Here is a 25,017-nt window from a genome sequence, read left to right as displayed (position 1 = left end):
TGTCACTCATCTCGCGTCCTGCTGCAAGCCACCCTGCATCTCCATGCCAACGCATCTCATTAAAAATCACCCACTACTTGCCAGGGAAAAAGTCCAGCCAATTTCTCAACTATTCCCTCTCATGTAAAATGCAAAACCAGTGTTACATGAACAGAACATGCTTTCCCGCTGACATTTAAATCTATCAGTAAGATGAAACCCTTTGAGGGCGAGTCAACAGAGGGACTGTGAGGAATTTTAAAAAGTTACTCACCACTTTCAGCTCTGGCACTGACCGACTCAATGTCCATTCCTGGCTGTTGACGAAAGAGTCTGAAAAGACAAAAAAAACCCCAACAAAAACATTAAGTCAAACAGCACTGAAAGCTAAACCATCTGTTTATGTCTCATTTGACCTCAGCTTTGGGTCATATGGCAATAACAGTGTTTTCCACTGGATGATGGCAAAGTGACTTCACAGCTGTAATAATAAACACTATCTATAGTGTGTGCAACAGGTTTTATGATTTATGGTCCAACTGACAAAGTCTATTTACAGCCAAGTCTGGTATTTAGTACATTTTGACTCTGAGAAAAGTCTTTTTAGGAAATCATCTGATATACTTCCTCTCATGAACACACCCATAACAAACTGTAATCCTTACTGTGAGGAGGACACCATCATCCGTGGGTGACATTACTGTATTTCAGAGGCTTTAGCGGGCTCAGTTTTAAAGGCATCCATTGCTACGAACCACTAAATGCTAGCTTGTCCCCATAGTTGCTATTTCATTGTAAAGAGGCATTTTTTTAAAAAAAAAAACTTGACCTCACTGTATAAAATTACCTATTGTGACCTCTAGGATAATCACAGCCTCATGAAACTTTATAACCACAAACTAAAGAGCGAGGGCATTCAGAGGATGTATCGCTTTCCCAGGTATATTGACAATAAGGGGGTGTCTGAGCAATTTCCAGAACAGTAGTGCTCACCATCCAATTGCTGAAAAATGCGATTCTTACAGAAATCTCCAAATGTCTCCAAATGATACCAAATTACAGCATGATTTTTATCTATGGTGTTCTTCAAGGTCTTGGTGTCTTAATGTGGTATTTTGGAGGGATTTTTGACCATTTTTATCAATTTTTGAGTGGTCAAAATCAGATTTTGCGCCAAATCTGTGTAATAAATGGTATCAACCCAAAAATTGCTGTAATAACTTATGAGACATAATTGAGCATGAGAATGGCCATCATATACTTCTATCATAAAGTTCTAAACCCTTCTACACTCTAAACTTTCAAAATTTGAATAGGCGCCTAACCAAAACACAATGTTTTTTACAGATTTATTACTAGAAAAACTCTTAGCTTTCAGATGATGTATACCACTGCTATGTGGCCCCTAAAAATGGGTCTATGGTAGAGGGGCGGGAGTGGAAGAGCTTGAAAAGAAAATGTGCAGTATCAGGTCACCTTTTCCCCTCATCTCTTATTGCCTGAACACAAAACATTAGGATTACAGTGGGATTGTGTCATACTTTTATGGAGTTCAGTATAGATTTGCAGAACTATGCTATGGGAGAGTAAGTCTGTACTCCAAGACAAGCAATCATTTTTTCAGATTTTTTTCTATTCTATTTCCAAAGAGGATTAGATCAGTATGATCAGAAAACAAACAGCCAAACACATCAATGCGGCAATACTTAAATTAACAGGAAATTAATTTGCAGCAATTAATAATTTTGGTCATTTTTGGAGGCACAAGGGCTAAAAATGAATTGGTTTTAGTATGAAATGTTAATACTGGCTGTCATTCTTAGTTTTTTATGATAGTAAACCGAATATCTTTGGGTTGAATAAGTCAACTTGGGCTTTCTTGGGCTATGACAATAGTGATTGAGTGAATAGTGATTTCTGACATGTTTGAGAATAAACAATTCATCAAAAAGGTAATAAGAACATTAATCAATAATAAGCATCCAATAAAACACATTAGAACAAGACAGAACAACCAGGCAGTAATGATTTCTCAATCTCCATGACTAATGTTGTCATGTCCAGTTTCGTTTATGTATCCGTATCTATGTAACAACAACTCAGAGACTCGATTTTAAACTTGTGAAACACCGACAGTAAGTACATTCTACACAGGCTATTTCAATATTAAAGTTTCAACGCAGTGCAATACATGAAGGGGATTAGGCTAATCCATTTTAAAAGACAGCCCTTATCAAGCTTGATTCAACTTATTTAGTTTTCCAGTGACATTTGGAGAGTTTGACTAGATAATCACACTTTGAAAAAGGAGTAATGGGAAAGAGCACTAAAAAAGAACAACACAAACTCTCAGAACTAAGCAGAAATGCCATAAGCTGTGCTTATTTCCCACAGAGATGGAGTACAAAACTATGTGTCATAACAACTATTAGAACAAAGACCACCTTCCTGCTTTTCCTTACCACCGTCGCCAAGTGCTTGCTCATGGGGGAATAGTAGGTCTCTGTAAATTAAAGAGTATGGTCTAAGTGCCCCGAGATAACTTCTGTTGTGATTTGGCGCAATATAAATAAAGCTGACTTGACTTGACTTTGAATCATGGCTTTCTCACCATTTGAACCCCCCAAGAAGAAGATATCATCTCCAGTACAGGAGTGTAGACTCCTTGTCTCCAGGCAACAAGGTGCGTAATACCAGGTGAAACCCCCTACTCCCTCCCCATGTCTAAACCATAACAATTAAAGCGTTCACACAAAAACAGGGAGCTGTCATTACAGTAAGCCTGTTTGTTGCGGCAATAGTGGTTTCCCTTTGTGCCCTGGGCGATGCTAATATGAAAAAAATGACAGCATAAACATTGAGGTAACCATCCACTGTCACTATAAGACGCATTTCTATTTTCTCTTCAAAAATGTACACTAAAAGGTGTTGCACAACTCACAGCTGAGCAGACCCGTGCCAAAAATCCTTACTACAATTAAAGTTTAAAAAAAAAAAACAACCTCAGCTAAAATGTTTACTTATTTCTGACCTCCTTTTACAACGAGCCTCGTGCTGCTCTGAATGTCTCAGTTGTTGTGGGAGAGGAGAAGAGTGCGTCCCTAACAGAGAGGCCTTTCAACGTGCATTGTGTGGAGCAGAATAGGTTTAAACAGCACGTCTCATGTTAAGCCCTCTCAGTGTGGGCTTGACAAGTTAGAACATGAACGAAGACACCCATCTGATTCAGTTTTGTTTTTGTTTTTTTTAAGTTTAGGAAACTGAATGCAGTTCACAGCCCTCTAAGTCAAATTCAGATAAGGCTGTTGCCTCATTTTTTTTTGGATTTCCTGTTATTTTGTGCAGGCCTATTAAGTCCAGATGCATTATCTGTACTTTAAATGATTACTATTATATTGTTTTTATTTATATTGGTTTTCTTCCAGGTAATGGGAGGGTTGATAAAAGGTCACAACTAGTAATTCCAGTCTTAAACACCTATTGTCACACCTACTGCCACAATATCTACATACAATCAGTGAAGAGAGGAATCAAAGAAAAACAGCAAAAAGCAGCCGGATGCAGAGACATTTTCCCCACATTTCCACAGTTCACATTATCATACTTTCGAAGTGGAACACATTCAAACAAAGCCAACCCATAGATAACCATGCAGGGAAATTAAGTGTCATCAAAGGCCGACAGAGAGATGGAGTTGTTGGTCCCTGACAGGAGCTGCGTCTCTGGAACAGCACATTCCCTTATTATTGACCATAATAACAGCACTTACGCTTTCAAGGACATAAAAAACACAGGAAAGAAGAGAGGTAGAGGAAATGGGGAACTTTTACACAAAATTGGACAGGACCAAACACCTGTTAAAATCTTTTTTAGAAAATTATCTGATACATTTCCTCTCACGAACACAGCCATAACAAATCTTAACACAGAAAAAGATGCCCGACTTTTGCCATCCTTGGAGCAGATACAGTACAACCACTTTGGTATCCTGCAAAAGAAAAAAAAAAAAAAAGGCCTAATTGAATCCATGTGCTCTGTGTTACGTCATTCTTTAAGTATGAGCGTCCCCACATTACTGTGTCCCAGAATGCCTATGGAAACAGAAAGCCCCGGCATTAGTGATGCTTTGAGAGGACACCAGTGTCTTTGTCTCTGAGGGGGGAAAACTGTGTTGCCCGCTTGTTTGTCAGGTTTTTCACTTCACTGCTCATGTCTACTCAGATAAAAATGACCATTCAGTCTGAGGGTAGTGAAGCACGATCGCCCCCCACTTATTCCATTTCACGAGAAAAGAAAATGCAATGTGAGCAGAAACCTTGTGCATATAGTTGTTTGAGTGCGTGTGCATGCACACGTTTCTACGTGCAGTGAATGTGCGGTGGTTTTTGGAATGAGAGAGCACAACCTTGAGGTCTAAATTTCCACTATAGCTCTCTGACTGACTTTCCAAACATGCTTTCCCACTGTCATAAATTACAGAGTGAGAATTTAGCTAGCAATTAGTATTTCTGCTTCCTTCATTTGCCAACCTCATGACCAACCCACATTTCCCTGTCTGACTACTTTTATCATGCACGTCTTGACAAAATGGTCCCGTAGTATACCCCTTTTGTATGCTGCTCTAAAAAGCCATTCACAGAGCGAACAACCCAGTCAGAGCTCTTATCTCTGTTCCGCTGGGCTCCCAAACACCAAACTGTCATCAAAGGAGGCAAGTGACAAACACAATCAGCAGAGAACAAGGTAAAAATCTTTATGCCATGCCAGTCTAATGCGGTCAGGATGGCCCGCCCTACTCAAAGCTCTGAAAACCTTGTGTTGTCTGCAGAAATTGATCACTTCCCTGAAAATAAATGGGACACCCTGGTTCAAACAGGATTCTCATTTGACAGAAGATTTGCAAATTGGGTTTTCAAGAGGTCTTGCAGTACAATGCCCAGGTTGATTGACTCAATTTGTAGAGTTGGGGAAGAATAGTGTCAGATTCAGCTTGTCTTTCCTGCAAAGTGCAACTGAGCAAACTGATGGAAACAATGAACCATGAATTAAAGAGAAAACTGTTTACAAAGTGATGAAAGTACTACAAAATGTAGGCCCCAACTCAAACAACAGTTTGACTTCTTAGTGTTTCTAGAACAGCAGGACACTGCTCACCTACTGAACCACAATCCGGAGGAACAAAATGTACCCTAGCTGAGATTTGCAGTGGCAGATGCTCAAATATGAGTTCTATTCAGTTATTAACAGATTTCCCTTCGTTCATGCCCAGACTGTGTATCACTCAGTGATTTTTCGATATCTCTTTTTCTCCCTATTTCTCCTGCTGGAGGTTAGAGGGCATTCTCACAGAGTTACTGTTTGTCCCAATTTCCTTGAAAGTGTCTATTTGCCTTGAACATAATTACCTGCTGGGAGTTTGGATCACCCAACGTTGCTGGTTTGAATGAAGGAAGCAAATGTATCTTTTGAAAATAATTTTCAATCTTTGAACATTTTTGAAGTGGAGAGGCTGGTACAGTTTATAGAAATATTGTTGGCAGGAGTTCATCACAAGTGATATCAAAGGAGACATGGCAAGGGAAGAGGCAAAGGGAATTCCATCTTCGTGAATATATTTTATGTCAGATTGGAGATAAAGGAGGATGGATCACACACATGGGGGTTTTTCTTCAAATTGTCAATAGGTAATGGCAAGTCAAGGCAAGTCAGAATAAAAACGCATCAGTGAGCATTTTTCTGTCTGCTAGATCCCAGTGACACATACTGAGACTTATTATGTGTTCTATCTACAGTCCCATTTCTAGTATTTTAACCTTCACTTGATAAATGCACTGCTGGCCACCTACGCCTCATGACCAGCTACCCTCCTCCAACCCAAAGCCCCCCAGAGAGCCCCCATCTCAGCGCACGGTTCACTGATCACTCATGCATCCACGAGCACAACAGAGTGGCTTTGTTCATCCACAGGTGGGGGTGGGGACATAGTCTGCACACCTCAACCCTCTCACCCTCTTACCCCCCGCCCCCCCAAAAAAAACCTCACTGACAAACAAGATTTAGAAGTTATCATCAGGAAGCACTTGAACTGAGGAGTGTGTGCGCATATATGTGTGTGTGTGTTTAGTTGTGGGAGGGCCGGGCTTCAACTTTCTGGATTTAATTTAGGAGCAGAGACTTAGGCAGGTAGAAACAGGCACCGAGGCCCGCCCAGGGCATTGAACACTTAACTTTACTCAGACTGATCGGCACACCTACATTCCTAATGCCTGACTGACTTGACTCTGCAGTGGAATAAATGGACAAACTCCGCGACAAAGTAAAAGGTTTCCTTGGTTACATGCGAGAATACAAATAGACTGGTAGATCAACAAGGCTGAACTCAGGACCTATCACAAGCTTTATGTTAGCATAAGAATGAATTACCTCCTGTGCCGGTTCAAAGGTCGGCTTAATGAGGATGAACACTGAATACGTGCGACTAGACTTTAGTAGAAGTCACTGAGTTGTCACAGAGGACTAATTAGTTCTTTGTGTGAAGGTGTGAAATTGGAACTTGACGCACAAAACGTAGAAAATCACAGCTATTAATTCAGATAGTTACAAATATTTGCTTCTCCTTGACTACTCTTCCAGGAAACTGGACAAACATACTCTACTGTCAGAGTTAACCTTTAAACACAGTACTTAAGTCGTCTTCTTTTCTCCCCATCATTACGGCATGTAAGCCCTCTTAATTTAGCCCTGCAAGGCTGCCAAACGCATCCCCATTACAGCCACTAACTACTTTAATGCTGCTGCTTTAAGCTGTGTCTGTGAGGCCAACAGACAGCATTATCAAGACTACCATGTCCTGTGTCTGGGTGACACAGAGACAGAACTGGGACAGAGTTATACAAAAGTTGCACCACTGTAAAACAAATCATAACGATGTTGTCTTATCAGTAACCGCTGATTTCAGTTTACTGTACTTACCTACTCATTTACTGAACTTCAAAAATCTTATGTAAGGCAAAGTAATTGCTGTGTAAGTACAAACAAACAGGCGGTTCACACATGAAAAACACTGGAGAAATAAATTGCCCAAAATAGAAATTCCACAAGGACTCTCTGGAACCAGATGTTTTTGAATGCCATCCAAACTCACAATTCCCCATGTGTTTTTCATTTGCCTGTCCTAAAAAAAAAAATAAAAAAAAAGTGCACTTCCGTCTTTCCCTTGAGCTGAAACTTTCTGTGCAGCGAATGAGGGGCTCTAAATGAGCCCAGAAATAAATTCAGCAATCTTGTAGGTCTTACCTTGACCTTTATGGGACTCAGTGTCTGCCAGAGTCTCTATGGTGACTGGCTGTGACTTATTATTCCTGTCCAGGGGATATTGGCCTGTGTCTTTGCTCTCAGACTGCTGGGATTCACATTTGCCACTGCATGGCTGCTCTTTCCTCCTGAAACGGTTGGCTATGAGCTGCCATATGCTTGGTTCTTCCTGAACTGGTTTAGACAGCTTTGTTGGACACAGGGGTACCTCCATTACCTTCACCTTGCCCCTGCTGTGGTACTGAATGTACTGCATACCCCCATCTTCTATCTGCTCACTGGAAGTTGGAAGGATTCTTCCTGTGAGGTACGAGAAAGGCTGTGGAGGCATTGTTGTCTCCTCAGCAGTACTTTTAGTTCGAGAGCACTCCTTTGACTCCCCCTCAGACCCTAAAGTAACTCTTTCCCGTGGCCGAGTCCTCCTGATGCGCAGACTGAGGCTCCGTCTCAGTGAGCTCAGTGTACTTTTCGGAGCTTCTGATTTACCAAATTTGGTAGAAGATTTAGTGTCTTCCCTCTCCTTGTTCTTATCTTGAGGTGCTTTACCAAACAGCCTCCAACGGAAACCCCCTTTGAGAAAGCTTTCTCCATCGCTTCCTATGTGGTTGCAGCTCCTCTGGCTGTCTATCTCATCATCAGAGCCCCTCTTCCTTAACTCCAGTACTGTCATACTGACAGGCCTTTGCTTCCAGCTTCTCTGGCGGACCCTGGGGGTCACCTCTGCAGTGACTGAAGGCCGCTGAGCCACGACAGGATTGAGGCCATCAACAGCCCTCAACTCAGCCTTCCTGCTCCTGTACAGCTGGCTGCTCTCTAAAATACCTTCCTGTCTTGAAAGGTGCTGGGTGTGAGTCCCCGTCTGGACTGGGCCTGGGCCTGCCAGCATGCATACACTCCTGGGCCTCCGGAGCCGTTCAGGTTGAGAATCTTTTTGCTGTTTGACTGGGTCGCCATACATGCTCACCGTTCTCCTGCCGAGTGAGACTTCAGCCTGACGTGGCCTTCGCAACACGGCCCGAGGCAGAGAACTATGTCCTGCAACAGTGCCATGATGTCCGAAGACAAGTCCTCTAGTGTGGACGTTGACAGAGCATAACGTTGAGCTCCGAATGTGTTGCTCCTGGGTCTGAGCAGGTAGCTCTGACACGTCTCTGTGTTGCGGTGAGGATTTGTCTGAGTTCTTAGTAGGCTGTTTCAGAAACCTGTCGGTCTTCATTTTTCCCTCCACCTCCTCCAACTCCTCCTCATTCTCCTCCACTACTACCTCCTCTCTTTGCCTCCCAGCTCTGCTTGAGCAGTTCAGGGAGGGCCACCTGTTGAGCTCCTGTCGTGCCCTGCCCGGCCTCGGGCTGTTCTCCATTGGCATTACACTAATTATCTCTCCTCCTGGCTGGCAATTGTCCACCAGGGTGTGGGTGACCCGGCCCATACCTAGCTCTGACTCTGGTGCATCTCCCTGTGTTTCTTTCAGGATTACAGAGATGTGGTAAACGGTTTTCCCCTGTTGCTGTTGGCTAATAGTACTCCTTGGGGTTGCATCCACCGTCCCACTACTGAGGAATAACATTGCAATTCACTGACACTGATTCACACACACATCTTGATTCACACACACTAAAAACAAGTGCATAGCACAAGCCAATGCTCACATTCTGCCCAGGAATTGTTGAGATTCTGCTCAAAGTCCTTCATTTGAAGACTAAATTCCTATGCCAGGAATAATCCTTCACCTCTGACATGGGAAAAAACTTCAAACAAGTTAGAGCAAAGCCTCGCTGCCACCTGCATCCTTTGGCTCCTTTACTCAGCGGACTCACACAGGCATTTCCCCACACTTTGTTCTACCTGTCTTGCAGAAGCAGATGGACAAAAGAAAAATAAATTATCCACGTCATATCTGTAATAGCTGCGAAAGTTGCAACTTTTAAAAAATGTAATCATCCTTCCTCTTTGGCAAGTTGCGAACTGTGAGCAATCCTTGTTGTTAGCGGTGCAGACAAACCCCTTAATCTCTGAGCTCTTGCCATGCAGAGCATGGGTGAGTGTGTCTCTGTTTGAACTTTCAGCTGCCTTCCAACCCCCGGGACACATGGAAAACAAGGAGCGGATCCCACGGGCATTAAACACGCCCTCCTGATTTCTCTAGAGCTGCTAGTAGCCCCCAGAGACATAAACAGACAAAAGTGAGCATGAGATTGAGAGAAGACTGGGCTGAATATACACTGCTGTAATCAACAAACAATCCACAACAAACAGCCATGAATACTTTGTGCTCTCTGCCCTTCTGACCAATGGTGAAACAAAAAAAGAGCGATACTTTCCCATGTTTAAGGGAGAATAGTCTGACAATCCTCATCTTCTTCATTCCTTCACCCACATTTTAGTAACCACATAAACATTCATTTCCAGGATCTAGCAAAGACACCGCTTGTGTTGTACACAGTTTGGTCAGATATCTTTGATAGTAAAAGACTGCAACATAAAAAGATACTCACCTCTTACTACATGACCTAAGAGAACACTATAGCACACGTAACCTGTGTTAGTAACATGGAGTATCCACACAATCACGCTTCCAGTGGCTCCCACTACAGAGCCCACACACTGTGGGAGAGCTTAAGCTTAATTCCAAGATTGGATGACAGCTATTTATGGTAGGGTAAATTGTATTCTCTTTAAAGCACTGGTAGTTACTTCAGCAAAAAAACGGTATATTGGGCATTATGTAGAATGGCATTTTTTGCATCTCGGCACCATTACACATTTACTGCCGAGACTAACTTCATTGAGAAAACTGGCACATTGAGCCACTGAGAAAAATCCTGATGTGAACTCTGCCGTGAGAAGAGGAGCCTTTTACATTTTCCTGTTCCATTTCCTCTTGTTCATTGCTGTGGTGCTTTATGATGCATTAGTGAACTGAAATGGAGCCCATCATACATTGCCGCCACGTACTACAAAAAGCACCATCTGAATAAAGCCAGATTTTACCTGCTGATCTCTGCAGCACTCTAGTTACTGTGTGGTTAAGGCTGGGACACTGCCCCTTTGTGGTCAAAAAGAGAAAAATGCTGGTAGCAAACAGACAACTGAAAAAACTGGAAAATTCTCCCTGAGGATACAATATGTTCAGTTAGTTAAAATCAACACTGTTCTAATTTGCCAGAATAATGTTTTTTTATGACACAAGATCAAAACAACCCACTATTGGATCTCATTAAAACCTTTTCATTGCAATGTTTCCCATATTACATATAAACCCTGACGCAGGTGCATGATCAGAATTTAGCATTACTGCGTATGAGGGTTTTTGGCAGAGAAAAACTACAGAAAAATGTCAACAATGACTAGCTGTTCTCAGAGTGCATCACTGTGAGTAATCCAAAACAACCATGAATGCGTCACAATGGGAAAATCCATTATAACCATGAAGCTAGAAGTCGCAGCCCAAGCACCACAGGAGCATTGTGCCAAAAGCTGATTCTCACCAAAAGTTGATTTAACTTTTGTTTTTCATAAAACCATGGTTCTGAAGGGAAAAATATGCTCCAAAATGACTAATAGCTGGCCAAATCAAGGCCTTAGTCATTTCATTTCATCTATGTGTGAGTAAATTCCTGATATTGGAGGTGTTTGTTGACACATTTTTTTTCCCTTTGTGTTGTTATCAGTAGGCTGAGTTGTGTGTGAATGAAAACAATTGAAAATATTTCAAGTATTGCTCCAGGAAGCCCATAGCTTTACTTGTCAGCACGTACTGTACAATCAGGAAAGTTCTGATGTAGAGAGTATTGAATCTTACCAATAAAATGTCCAGATGCTTTGACAGTGAAGCTCACGAATATAACATTAACTTGTGCTGGGCTTTACCTGTGTTTAGGAAGCAGGGATTTGAAATGATCTGTGGCTCATCATTAAGCAGACAATCCTTTTCACTCCATTGGTTCTGGTGGTGTCGATTTCGTCTTCGACTCCCGAAGCACAGCAACATAGTCCACCTATAACCTCAAAGGGACTTCTCCATGACTCACAATATAACTGTCAAAAAAACCCCAAAAAACATTCAGGTGGTCAGTCCAAATTGTTGGTCACCTTTTCATTTGTCTTCTTGTGCTTCTACCAGGCACTGCTGTAAAAATATCCTTGCAGCCCAATTCTCAGTTCCAGCATGACAGTTTTGTCCAGCATGGCTCTAAAAAAAAAAAAAAAAAAAAAAAACAACCCAGAAAACTCTCTTTGGTCTGTTGCATCATGCTGTGGTCATGATGTGCCTTCCATGCAGACCTGGTAATGTGGTTACCAGCAGAAATCCGTCCAGCTACTGGGCAGTCTGAGGAATTGGCCCAAGTGTCATGGTTCACTCAGGAGTCGTTTCCTCCCGGTAACTCGTTATGCAGGTGTTTGCTAGCAAGATACTACATAAGAAACACTGATAGGATTAAAGTTAATCCACTGTTGTCTTGTCTTTGTTGTGGCTTGATCCAGAGGAAATCTGCGCTGCGGGAAATCTTGGGATTTTAACGTGCTGACCAGGTAACAGAGGTTCTCTTGTATGCAACCCTCTCTCCTCCTCTGTCCCACGGCTAAATGTTTCTCCCTCTTGTAACTGTATCTTGATGGCAGCTGGGAGGGTTTCCCAGAAAAACTGGATTAGCATGTTTTGAGGTTCCCTCCTCCTCTGTATGTGTCTGTGTGTGTGTGTGTGTGTGTACACATCTGCGCCATTGTGAACGGATGTCATACTGTGTGTGTTGGCCATTTATCTCATCTTTGTGCGTCACTACACTCACAAACATGAGTGTACTGTTGTTATTTTGTCAACATGGCTCTGACCCGACATTGTCCTATACTTTCCTTAGGCTACATTCAAAGTGCTTAAGGATTTCTTGCTCCTTTCTTTTTTCCACAGATCTCACCTCTATCAGTAATTTTTCTTTAGAAATTTAATTTAAAAAAGATGCTAAAATCGGCTTTGTTCAATATCCCAAAAGTCTTTTCTACCTTTCCAGCATTTTAGAAATACATTATGTTTTGAATGAACTACACGTATAGTATATCTAAAATAAATTACAATACAAGAGGGTACTTTTGTTATTGAATGGGAATTAACACCCAAATTTAACTCAGAACAGGTATTATTATGAGGCTTTACTAGAAATACCCATTATAGTCCCTAATTAGATTGTCTGTGTTTTTTCACTTCTTAATTGAATTCATTTAGGTCTAATGTTACTTAACAGTATTTGCATTTTCAGTTGAGGTAATCTGACACAATATATTCCCTTCCAGAGGAGGGCAGTCACATCATTGAGAACAGTATACTGATTTAAAACCATTTTCTACAGCAAAACACTTGTGTAAGAAAATTCCTGTCAAAGTTTGAGGTAACTTTTAAAATAAACAACCTCACGGAGATGTCTCCACGATACAGTCACCTACTGTAAAGCCTGGAAATAGTAAGTGGCTGGATGGCTGAGAATGATTTTCACAGCATCATCAATTACTTTCAAGGTTTGAGCAATTTCAGGGGTTATAATACCTTTTGAATACCTATTAGCAGGGACCACCGGAAAGCTATGAACAGCTGACATGACAGACATGGAAGCGCTGGTGTGTTTATATGAGGACACAGACAGTATGCGTGACAAACGCTGGTGCTGTCTGGCAGATTGTATGATGCATCTCCGCCACATGAGTAAAGCTTACTAACTCCTCGTCAGTATTAGAATATGAGTCAGCATGAGAAGGACAGTTATTCACATATGTATGGTCTTTCAGACAGTTCGCTTCCTCTGGCAATCGAGGTAACAAGAAGAATAGACCAAAGCTGCTTTCTGATGGAGGATAATCTATATTAGGCTGATAGGTGGTTGTAATCGAAGATATTTTTTTGTCAATAAGGTGTTGCCAACCTCATTCACACAACAGCAGCAACATTCACACCTGACGATCATCCATCATTCTTCAGCATCGCGTGGAACGACTAAACCTTTGGTGTCATCAACTTTCTGAAAGGACAAATATCATGTCATCTGCATTATTCAGAAGTGTTCGCTGCGAGCTTTGCATGACAAATCAGTGTCAAAGCTTATGGCAGTGACTCACAAAGTGTAATGGGAACAGAAATGTTCACGACTTCTCATAGGTATTGATGTCATGCTGTAAATATATCTCATGTGAATATAAACAAATGTCTTGCAGAGGGAGCCTAACTCGGACAAAGTGGAGGAAATTATTCAGAGCTGTCAGAAAATGTCCTTGATTGAAGAGATGTTTGACCTCGCTGGACAGAGTCAGAAACCGTGATTAGCGTCATCACACACACATATGAGCTCTGAATTGCTAATCTACCCTTCAATCACACTAAGTGACTCTTGATGCCATCTTTTGGATTTTTAATTTTAGCTGGTTGCCAGCACAACATGCCAGCACTTACTGTAGCTCTGCTCCTTTCTGGGCAAAGGAGGAAAAAATCTTCGTTGCAGAAAATACAGGAAATACTAATTAAGTCTCACAGAGTATTCCTAGAAATAATATGTAGACATAAGATCTGGGCTATAGGATCCACATCATAATCACATCATCATAAATAATACTTAAACATATTTTTCTCAATAATAATTACAAAATAAAAAAGGTTAAAATTATTGCCTTTTAACTATCATCCCTGCTCCCTGATAACTACAATGCTGCATTTAAATAATCTGCTGAAAGATTATGTTTTAAATATGATAAATGAAAGCATTAGCATTTAAGCTGATGTGTAGCTGTAGGGACAGTTCATTAAAGCATCTGAAGAAGCATACTTTAAAAATCACCAAAATAAGCAAAATTAGGCTGATCCACGACTCCATGAATGTCTGTATTGGTACATTTTTCTGCTCTAACGCCATTAGGATTATTGTGATGCAATTTAAGGTCCTTACCAGCCAAATTATTAAAACTGCTTTCAGCTATTACAATCTATTATCAATTCAGTGGCTTCTAGCATTATATACAGCATGTAAAGTAAAAATAATAATCAATATTGCACAAATCTAAAAAGCAACAATCCATGCGATATTATAGAAGCAAAAAGCAGAAGTAGTTTTCAGTCATGTCACGTGTGAATTCATTTGCATACAACAAGAGGATTATGGTAGCTGTCTGAAAAATCATTCCTGATGTGTAATTATATTCCAAGTATTATTAACAAGGTTTCTTAGGTGCATGGATTCACTTTAAAATGTATGCAAATTATTTATATTATAATAAAGTTTCATAACACCCGGGTATAAGCTGACTGATCATAGCACAACTGTGGCATCCCTACTTTAGGGAAAGAGAAATCAAATTAAAAGTTTGTCACAATATCTTTTAAAAACAAAGGTGGAATAAATTATCACTGTTCATTAGAAATGTGGGCACTCATGAGGGAGTTTCTCTGGATCCTTGATGTTTTTTCTGGGTGTGACTATTCAGTTCTCTGTGGCACAATTAACACTTGCAATGGCTCGCCTCCAAAAAAGATTACAAACAGGTCTGTCAAACAGCAAATCCCCTAAGCAACATCTGAAGGATTTACAGTATACTGTAGATAAAGAAAAAACACAAGGAAAGCTTGTTATAGCTGAAAACTGAAATGAGGTGTTTCTTCCCCCAAATTAATGTTCACCAGTATTTATTCCCAAACGCCACCTCTATGAGAATTGCTCACAGACGCAATGTAAACAAACTGCAGTTTGGGAAACCAATCTGTGCATCTGTGCATGCAAGAACTCATGTACCAGCATACACAAATACACACACAGTGAAAATATGCAAACATGTGCTTTTGATTCCCCCACACCCAGGTGATTACACAGCACTGGTGATTACACAATGACCTGCCCATTTTCAAAAAAAAAGACACAAACCTACCAGACCCTGTTTCACCCTCCCCTTCCTGCACCGACACTGAATTAATAAGTCAGGAGAATCATACACAGAGACAGAAGGGCTACAGACAGCAAGGAAAGTTTATGATAATTATGCTTGCAGTAGTGGTATTGAGCGTGGGTGTAGAGCTTTTTAAAATTCAGCTGCACTAGCAACGAGCATACGTCACCATTGCTCCACTGCAGAGAAAATGATAGGTTCGAGGACGTCTGTGGGAGGCTGTGAAAAAATTCCAGACGCTTCTGTCTCTAAAATTCAGGTTTTGTGAGAGAGCTTGTGCATTTGTATAGTGTTTGTGTGTGTGTGTGTGTGTGTGTGTGAGAGAGAAAGACAGAGACAGAGAATGTATGAAACTGAATGGGGGAGAGACAGTGACAGAGTGTGTATCTGTTGCGTAACCAAAGCTGTGTAAGCAGCATGAAGCCCTCCTTATTAATATGTTTGACATCCAAGATGCTCACCGCTAATTTCCCTTTGACAGAAAATAATACTAGAGTAAGTACTAAGGATCAGTATTTGTGTGTTTTACTGCAAATGCACGGGTGGATGAACAGCTGCGAGTCTTGACTTTTTGACTTTTTGAATCCTGCAACCATCCCAACCATCCTGACAGGCAATATGTTACCCATTTGTTCATTCGTGTCAGCTGAAAAAAAAATTCAACGGTGTGAAAAACTGAACACAAGAAAAGGTCAGTCTGAATTTCAATAACTGGGAATTGGGCAGGGAATCACGGAGGCATGTACTGGATTGCAGGAGATGACAAAATGACCAGTGAGGGAACGTAGGAGGAGGCTGCGGAGAGATGCACAGTTTTTACAGGAAGGCTCGTGTGGGCTGGTGGCTCCCAGTACTCCTCCTCCTCTACACATGAGTTTACAAACCCCCGCTTGCTTCTGGTGTCATCTTTTAAAACTTGCCTTCACTTTTATGCAACAGCTTTGATGTGGTATTGCATTTTGTAATGGTTATGATAATGTAGGAGTAGTAGCAAAATATCAGTATTATTTTTGGTATTATTATAGAGCAACATAGAAAAAACCTCTAAAGCTCCAATGGTTAGTCAATTAATCCATTAGTTGATCGACAGAAAATTAACCACTCGGCGACTATTTTGATAATGGTCTCATTTAGACCATTTTTTAAAAAACAAAAATGCCAAATATTTGATGGTTTCTGGTTCTCAAATATGAGAATTTGCTGCTTTTCTTTGTCTTACATGATAGTAAACTGAATATCCTTGAGTTTTGGACTGTTGGGCAGACAAAAAGACATTTAATGACATTTAACTTCAGGAAATTGTGACATTTTTCACAGTTTTCTGATGTTTTATAGACCAAAACAATTAATTAATTAATTGAAAAAACAATTGGAGGATCAATTTCAGATAATGAAAATAATCATTAGTTGCAGCCTTAGCAACCTCAAAGACCATCAGGATCTTCAGGAATCAGGGATGAGATACACTTGATTTGACCCATATACTGGGTAACTGAGTTAAGTCGCGGGCAACTGGACTTCTTGGTTGGAAGTATCGACAACCAAGAAGTCCAGTCGATTCAACCCTCCTCAGATAACGATGACCTGGAGGACTGAGAATCTTCACAGATATTTTGGGCAATCTCCACGAGGCATCAGACTACTGTTAACTGAGGAAGGTCAATCAAGCTTTTGTATCATTTTAGGAGGAGAGCTTTGAGTATTCAAAGAACTATTTGCAGCTCCACACACTTCATCTTCTTCATCTCACTAACTTACTCACCGATATCTGCAGCCTTTAAGCAATCACGCTACCTGGACCATCATCTTACATTCTTCTAACAGCAACATATCTTCAACATATCATGCACCATCTGGCTTTCAGCTGCATTCATGTATATCACCACCATCTTGCCGTAACAATCCTGCAGTTGTTAAAAGAAATGGATCTGACAGTCACCCTCTCACTATGACATGGTAAACCATTCAGTTGACTTTACTTCAGCTCTGATCTTTACAAATTTTACTTCATCATAAGGTGATAATAATGATCTGAGGATGCTGGTTTATCATTGGTTCTTGTTGTGGTTTAGGTGCAAAACCGCATGTCTGTCATACTGTTGCTTCCCTCCTATAGAACAACAGATAAATCTACAGTATATTGTCTAATTCCGCTCAGTCCTTATCTTTTAACTCCTTTCAAGGTTTGTCCTTCCTTGCTGTTCCAAAAGAGGACCAAGAATAGCGACACATTTGGGCACAAGCTCCCATGTAATTTCCCACGCCTTTTGTCTCCGTTCCTGTGCCGCCCATGCATGCTGAGACAATAAGCTGGGAGCTTCGTTATAAACCTGACAACACCATTTTACAAAAGGAGTCAGGAGGAATACTATCATTCCTTCCTGTGTGCCCCCCTCCCCCTCCAGAGCTAATAACATGCAGACTTATGGAGCAGCTGCTGACTGATCTATGAATATTTATTCTGTTTAAATCAAGCTCATACAGTTCATGAACCTGTATACAAAATAAAAACTGTGTGTGAAAGGATTCAATGTTCCTCCCTTGATACAGTGCCGTTTGGTTACTGAAACAGTTATGCAATCAACAGATAATGGCTCCAGGATAGTGACGCATCATCGATTCCGTATTCAATGTGGGATTAATTGTTGTTATGTTCGTTTAACTAGCATATCTGTGACTGATGAAAATCTCAAATCCTCAGCCTGTGAAAGAGCTCTAGGAGATTTAGTTCCACAGGTGGCTGACAATTAAGCTACGCTCCACCAGTTCAAGTTAAATGACGCTTGGTTGGACGGGCACCGTGGTAACGTGGTTACTAAACAATTAGTATGCTTCAGAAGATGTGACTGGCACAAAAGAGAAGACAGTGAGGTAAACATATCAAAATCACTCCAAATATTCTATTTACTTATAATATCTCAATATCAAAAACACCTGATTGGCAGATACAGATTCTCCACCCACAGTGTGCACAGATATCGCCCCAAGGCTTCAAAAGTGGGGCTTTAGCGTGAAATTAAATAACTTTAAAATCATATATGGTAAATGTTGTTACACTCCATCAGTATTCTGGATGAGCACACATCCTCAGTCAGCCAGCCAGACACAGAGGCTTAGTTCCAGCTCAGTCGGCATCTACAGTGGCTGAATGACACAGACATCGAGGCTGGAGAAGCCATCCCAAACATCTGTATCCTAATTGGTAAAGTTTTATGACAGCTCTATTTGTCAAAGTCAGTATGAGGCAGTTACGTTCCTACGCTCTTCATGGCATTTTTAGGTGCCCTTAACATAATTACACATCAGCCAATCCCTGCCAGGGGACATTGTAGGAGGAAACATTTCATCATGCTTGTTCCTTCTGGTCCGGTGCAGTGTGGGCATGAGCAGGTCGGGGTAAACCAAGTAACCTGAATGTGATTAAACCAGACATGGAGACACTGAGTGATGGTGCCCAACTTGTATTTTGTGCAACTTGCTGTTTGATAAATGAGGCCTGCTGGAGGGCTTTTATTTTAATGTCAACTAAGTGTAAAAATGGCTCCAGTTATGACGCAAAACAGCTAAACATACTCACAAACCCCAGAAACATAAGCTCATCATTGTCATTTTTTCCTTTCGTCGTCTTTAAACTGCTGATCAGAAGATCCGATTGTCCGCGGGGCAACGCTGTGTGTTGATTGCACAGTTTCTGTTTCTCCATCTGATATTTTATCGCAGCCAGGTTTTGACACGGACAACTGAAAAAAAAACATTATACAGACCAACTGGCGCAAAACAGCACCTTTATAATCACACCAAATCATCAAAACCAAGAATAAAGTATACAAAAATTTGAAACCTGAGGGGAGAAAAGCCCGAGTGAGATATGGGTATCATGAGAGGAGATGAGTGGTTTGTACTCAACCTGAAGGGAAAAAAAAAAAAATGCACTTGGAATTTATATTAACTGATATTCATCTAAACACTGAGTCTTTTTCAAGAGAATAACCACAAAAGATCAACTCAGCTTGTTCAGACTTACATCCAGCCTAGAGATTGAATTCTTCCAAATGCTGACAAGCCATCTTTATTAGACAAGGGGGAGTTCTCCCTTCAGGAAGTGTCAGAATCTAGTCAATTTAATGGAAGCACATATCTGCTGTACCGAAGAGATTTATTTAATAACTTCTGCGGCTCTGTGGAGAGTGTCCAAGCAGGCAGCTGCCATACAAGTACAGTTAAGACCTTGAAGCAAACATCCATGGGAATGATGCAGCCATCATCTCCACACTTTTATAGTTGAAACGTCATATTTCTGTGCGTCACAGAGCCAGAACACTGCTGATTGTAGGCTTTGGCTGCACTCATTTCAATAACTGAGGAATATGTCTACAATTCCAGCACCTTTCCACCTGAAACAAATCATTGACAGCAAAGAAAATTGCATCTAAATTGCAACAAATGGCCATTTAATGAGTAAGAGCAAAATATGCTGCACTTTAGATGCTGATGTGCCCCAGTTTATATATTTCATTTAGCAAAGGCCTCAAGTACGCACTTAATGGCAAGTATCTTGTATGCTGAACATGCACAGGCTACATTATTATTCAACATTACTGCCTCATTGAGATTTGAAGTGTCATAACCTCCTACACCTCCAGTCCATGCCAAGTTTTCAGAAATTGATTTTTCCCCCCTGTGACTGAGGTTGATTGTGTCTGAATATAATACACAAGCACACACACACAAACACACTTTCTCCACATGCATCTTGTATCTTCCCTTGTGTAATCCAAAAGAGAAATAAGCAGACTAATGAGCTGAGAATTTAACCTTGGGCTACTGGAAAACAATCCTTAGCAGCAGAAATGACACAGAAATGTGATCTCCAGGTTTTCCTCTTTCTCCTCCTCCTCCTCCTCCTCCTCGTCTTTCCTCCTTCTGCGATTCTTCATCCTAAACTCGATCCTATCCACCCACAAACCTCCACCCTCCCCGTGCTTGCTGAGCACTGCATCAGCAGCAACCCCAGGAGAAGGGAGACCTGTTCTTTAACTAGACCTTTACAAATAACTGCCACTTCAAAAACCACAAAGATGCACTGGCTTCATCTATATCCACACCTTCTGGGAAGAAGTGATTCTATTATGTGATTCTCTGTTACGCAATCCTGCGTGATAAATAACCGCAGACACTCCAAGATTAATGAAATTCAGGGGAAGCCCCCCCACACTGCCTGATCTACAGTACTAGGAGAAGATGACGGCTCTGCTATTTTTACTCAGGCATCTCCATAGGTACTATAGTTTCTGAGGTCACATGGCTGCCCACCCCTTGGAGATCCACACTGCTGCAGTGCACTATTTCTGGGCTTCTGGCAGGAAGAGACAGGTGTGAGCGCTTGTGGAGGGAGAAACCTGCTGAAAGGTGCTATAAGACTCAGTGCTGATGGTGGAAAGATACCGCATGGTGCAAAAAAATCACTGGGATCCCAACAAAGAGTCACCTCCCTGTGTGACGGAGGCAGTTTCAGTTTAAACAGTTGAGAGTCAAGGTCAGTGTTTGGGGAGCAAAAGGTAAAGGCTAGTGTAGCTCGCTGTTATCTTTGAATGATAGGCCCTTTGTCTGTATTGAGTCGGAACCGGCTGCCTGGCCACTGCTGCTGCATGCTAATGAGATCAGCACAGCAGCAGTGTCAGTTTTGCGCCTCATCGTAGTGACAGCTGCAGGATGGCCAGCATTATGTCGACATCAGTCTTTCTTTCTCACAACCCGAGCCTCGTCTATTCTGTGAAACACAGGGCTGCTACATTCAGAGGACTGAAGAAGAACTTTCTGAATGAAAAGAAAGGAAAGAAAAGGCCAGATAGCAGTCAACTGAATCGACTTTTTTTGATATTGGATATCAAAAATCTGTTAGTGTATTTCACTGAACAAGAAAGTTATCTAATATCTCAGCCAGAGTGTTAACTTTGTCCTGAACCCAAGAAGTGTGTATCATGTCAAGCAGAAAACTAAATTTGATACACTGACTGTTTTAAGCATTAAGCCGACCCTCCATGTGTAAAGAAACATAAATGCATCAGTTGCATAATCAACCAAATGTATAAAAGGTCAAGCTCCAAAATAGATTCCGTGACCAAATAGAATAATTTAAGTGCACAAATAAAAATAATAATAAAAGACTTGTTGCTTATTTGTGGCAAACCCCTGTCCAAGGCACACCCAAAATAAAAAGCATGCAATCCTGAGGTTTGGGACATTGTGGGAAATGATGTAACAGGAAACAAACATAATGAAAACTGAATGGGCTCTACTGAAATTATTATAAGCAGCAGTAAAAAACAGGTTTTCCCAAGGACTGTGTAACAAACAAGTCAATGTCCTTTGATGTTATTCCTCTGTGTTGAAATGCAGTCAGAAGCACTGTGCACTACCTAGTGCACCGGGTACCATTACAGAAGATCAAACAGATGATTAAAGTCCCTGAAAGCTAATAAAATCGCTGAAGTTTAAATTGAAAACAAGCTGAAACTGCGTCTTTTCGTATCAATTATGCTGCATGTAAAGGGCAAGAATGATAACATCTTTTTATTAGATGATGTTTATTTTATTCAGATTACGTCCGAATCACTCTGACGGCAGCATATTTCATTATCAACTAACCACCAGCTGAGCATCTCCATGCATGTATTCAGGTGACATCATCACTTTAATCTTGTGCTGCCGTCAAGTCATAATCTTTCACCTAATGTGCCCTGGAAGACAAAGCCTGTCAAACTTACTGTCACAATGAGTGATTATTTTAAGGATCATCATCTTCACCTCATATATTCCAGCAAGGAAAAGCAGAAAGGTGATCAGATATAATCAAAATTGATTTTATTCTAATACATAAATTAAAGTGAGTCTTAAGCTCTCAAACTGGTGGATATCAGTTCATTACTTATTGTAGATGACAGTCAGTCTGTCAGTAATGGAAATGCTTTTTTACAGTCCTCCACAGTTGCATATAAAAGTGACACAATTCAATGATTTTATGGTCGTTTTACTTGGAAAGGTAAAATATACTTTATTGTGATGATACTGTCATAAATGAAATCCTGGCAGGATAAGTGTGCGAGGTGAGCAGCGACATCAGAAATATTTAGGAGAAACAAGCGATTGTATACAGCGTCAATCTTGATGGTAATTTCCTGCTGCTCAAATGGCAAATTAACTTCCCTGTGTAAACCGTGTAAGGAGGTAAACACACGTTTGCTTGGGAAATACTTGACAGATAAGCAGCTGCTCTCGGGATTCAGTCTGATTTGAGCTGGCTTTGACTTTCTCAGCGCTAAGTAGACTTTGAAAGCACACTGCACACACTCCAAAAGTCATGACACATGCACATTTGGTATGAAACAAACACCACCAAGGATGCATACAGCTACAGCTGGGAAACTGTGGGGCACTGACCCTGAATAAACTCTCTTGACTATTCTAATTTCTATTCTAATAATAAAAAATATGTGGGAGAAGGATTGCTAATTATCCTCTTCACATGTTAATAGCTGCTCGGCCCTCTGTAATACTGTTGGTGTCTCTGTATATCCTAATGGTCCAACAATGACTCATGCTGCAATAGATCTAAGGCCTACAGAAACATGAATCCATATATCAAGGTATTCATAAGGCGAGGCTTACTCACTCACGAGTAATGCCACCAGGCGCCTTTAAGCATGTCAGCATTATGAAGTCAGAAATTCCTACTTGTTTTATGGCTTATTAGCAGAGGAAATCATCACATATTTCAAAGCTGGTTCATGTAAAAACCACCAGAGTTGCAATGTGAATGTTTAGATTTGATTCCACCGGCTGTTCTTTTAATCGATTTGTTCACTGAGCATCCTCTCATAGTGTCTCAATGAGCATCTATCTGTGTCATCAAACATGCAGCTAGAGGCAAAGTCATATCACAGCCGTTTAAATTTAAAGGACGGGTTCACAGTTTTTCAAGTATCTCTTGGAACAATAGTCAGGTGTCCATATCAACATTGATTTTGCTACACTAGCTTTTATCTTTTGCTCCCCAAACACTGACTTTTTCAGCAGTCTGCGTTAGTCAAACACAGTGGATATCTTCCACATTTACAGTCTTTTTAGTAAAAATTTCTCTCTTTGCGTATCGACAGTGTTTTCCTATTCAGCTGCAGTGGAAGGACTGTAACAAAAAGAGGTCATTTGGCACTAAGAAGACAGCAACATTGAAAGATATCTAACTTGATTTGACTAATTTGGATGGCTGAGGCCTCATATTAGCTTCAAATAAATTTTTAAACACATTTTTGCATAGGAGAAGGAGTGTGGATTTTGTCCCCCATCACTTACATTGACGGCACATTATGAGGTGATCTATTATAGCCAGTATGAACAGGAGGAATGATTGTAGCAAGAAAAACATGTGTCAGTTTTCATTTGGGCACCTGACTATTGTTTTAGGACAGACTTGAAAAATTGTGAACCCCTCCTTTAGGACTTCTTTATCACAGAGGAAATCTCAGGATCCTCCTTGTAAAGAAAGGACATCCTCAATTAAAAGTCTTAAAATAAACAAGAAATACCGGTATCACCAAATTACTCTGACACATTGGCCTTTCGCAGATACTCCAGAGAGACTGCCAGATTCACAGATAATAACCAAAACATAATAGCATCAGCGCACATCCCCTGGAGAAGGGACAACTGCAGGGAGTAAACAAATGGCTAATCTGACTTTAGCCAACAACTGAGAACTGCCTTGACACAATAAACGGAGGAGATTCATCTAAATCCCAACATAAGCTCTGCCCACGTACTGCGTAGAGACGGGCACAAAAAAAACACCCTCTATTTCTGCATCCGGCGTAATACCATTTGTTGCACTGGCTCTGTTGTAGTCTCTCTACCTACTTTGTCCCTCAGTCAGTTGAAATGTATAAACAAAGTTTCATCAGAGGTCAAAAAGAAAACTATTCCTTTTGTGTACGCAATGGCACAGCATCACCACAGGGGGTCACTGTTGCTATATGAAAATGGAAAACACATTTAGGCTGACAAACATAAAAATATTTGCAGTTACATGCTTCTTTTGCTGCTTGCACTGAAATGTAACAAAAAAAAACATCCTAAAGATGAACTCTGACAGATAATACAGCATTTTTGTTTTGCATGCATGTTTCCAAGCCAACCATTCAGTGTTACCATCCCAAGATGCTGCTTGCTCATTTTCTCTAAAAGCCTGTCAAAAGATGGAAAATATCTAAGACATTTTACTGTTTAAGTTTTATATGCAGATATTCCAACTACCAGTATATATAAAATATATCCACACAAAAGCACAGTCTGCCAGCTTGTGCTCACTGTGGACAATCCACCACCGGCGTGCACTGAGAGGTTGGAAGACGGATATTACATAAGAAGCTCATCAGTGGGGTAGTGGCCCACGCACTCCGCATCCTCAGTGGAATCTCTCACTGTTGATCGGCCTCTCGCTCAAAGTAAGAACAAAATGGCTGAGGTGACTCGCTGAAGGGGAAATGCGGCAGAGATGCTGCAAATTTATGTGAATAATTAGCCATTAACGAGATGCTACTCAGTGCAAATGAACTGGGTTGCTATATGATTCAGGGGAAACAGCCGCCGACATTCCCCATACGCCCAACGTATTTACACATAAGATCAAATGCTACAGGGGTGCAATGCTGATTGCTGCAAAACAAACATAATAAACGTACCTGTGGAACTGTTGTTTCCATATTTACCTGCTACCTGGCTTGCATAGTTAAGGGTGTCATTTACACAGAC

The 25,017-nt window shown here is 40.9% G+C and overlaps 1 protein-coding gene across 2 annotated transcripts in view; it reads right to left on the bottom strand.

The window, feature by feature from the left end:
* Window positions 1-25,017, bottom strand: part of agap3 (ArfGAP with GTPase domain, ankyrin repeat and PH domain 3) — a 121,400-nt gene that overhangs the window by 66,412 nt on the left and 29,971 nt on the right. The window contains exons 1-2 of one of the 2 annotated variants that reach the window (XM_042428802.1): window positions 7,276-9,277; window positions 254-312 (exon numbers count right to left, since the gene is read on the bottom strand). In XM_042428802.1, coding sequence (XP_042284736.1) covers window positions 254-312; window positions 7,276-8,860 — 1,644 coding nt within the window. In that variant the 5' untranslated portion in view covers window positions 8,861-9,277. Of the gene's footprint in view, window positions 1-253; window positions 313-7,275; window positions 9,278-25,017 lie in introns of those variants that run through there. The other variant, XM_042428803.1, reaches the window with a different exon arrangement.

This window comes from Thunnus maccoyii, chromosome 12 (assembly GCF_910596095.1).
Source record: "Thunnus maccoyii chromosome 12, fThuMac1.1, whole genome shotgun sequence".
Lineage (NCBI taxonomy): Eukaryota > Metazoa > Chordata > Actinopteri > Scombriformes > Scombridae > Thunnus > Thunnus maccoyii.
The sequence above is the reverse complement of the archived record's forward strand: the minus strand, read 5'-3'. Positions and strand labels throughout refer to the sequence as shown.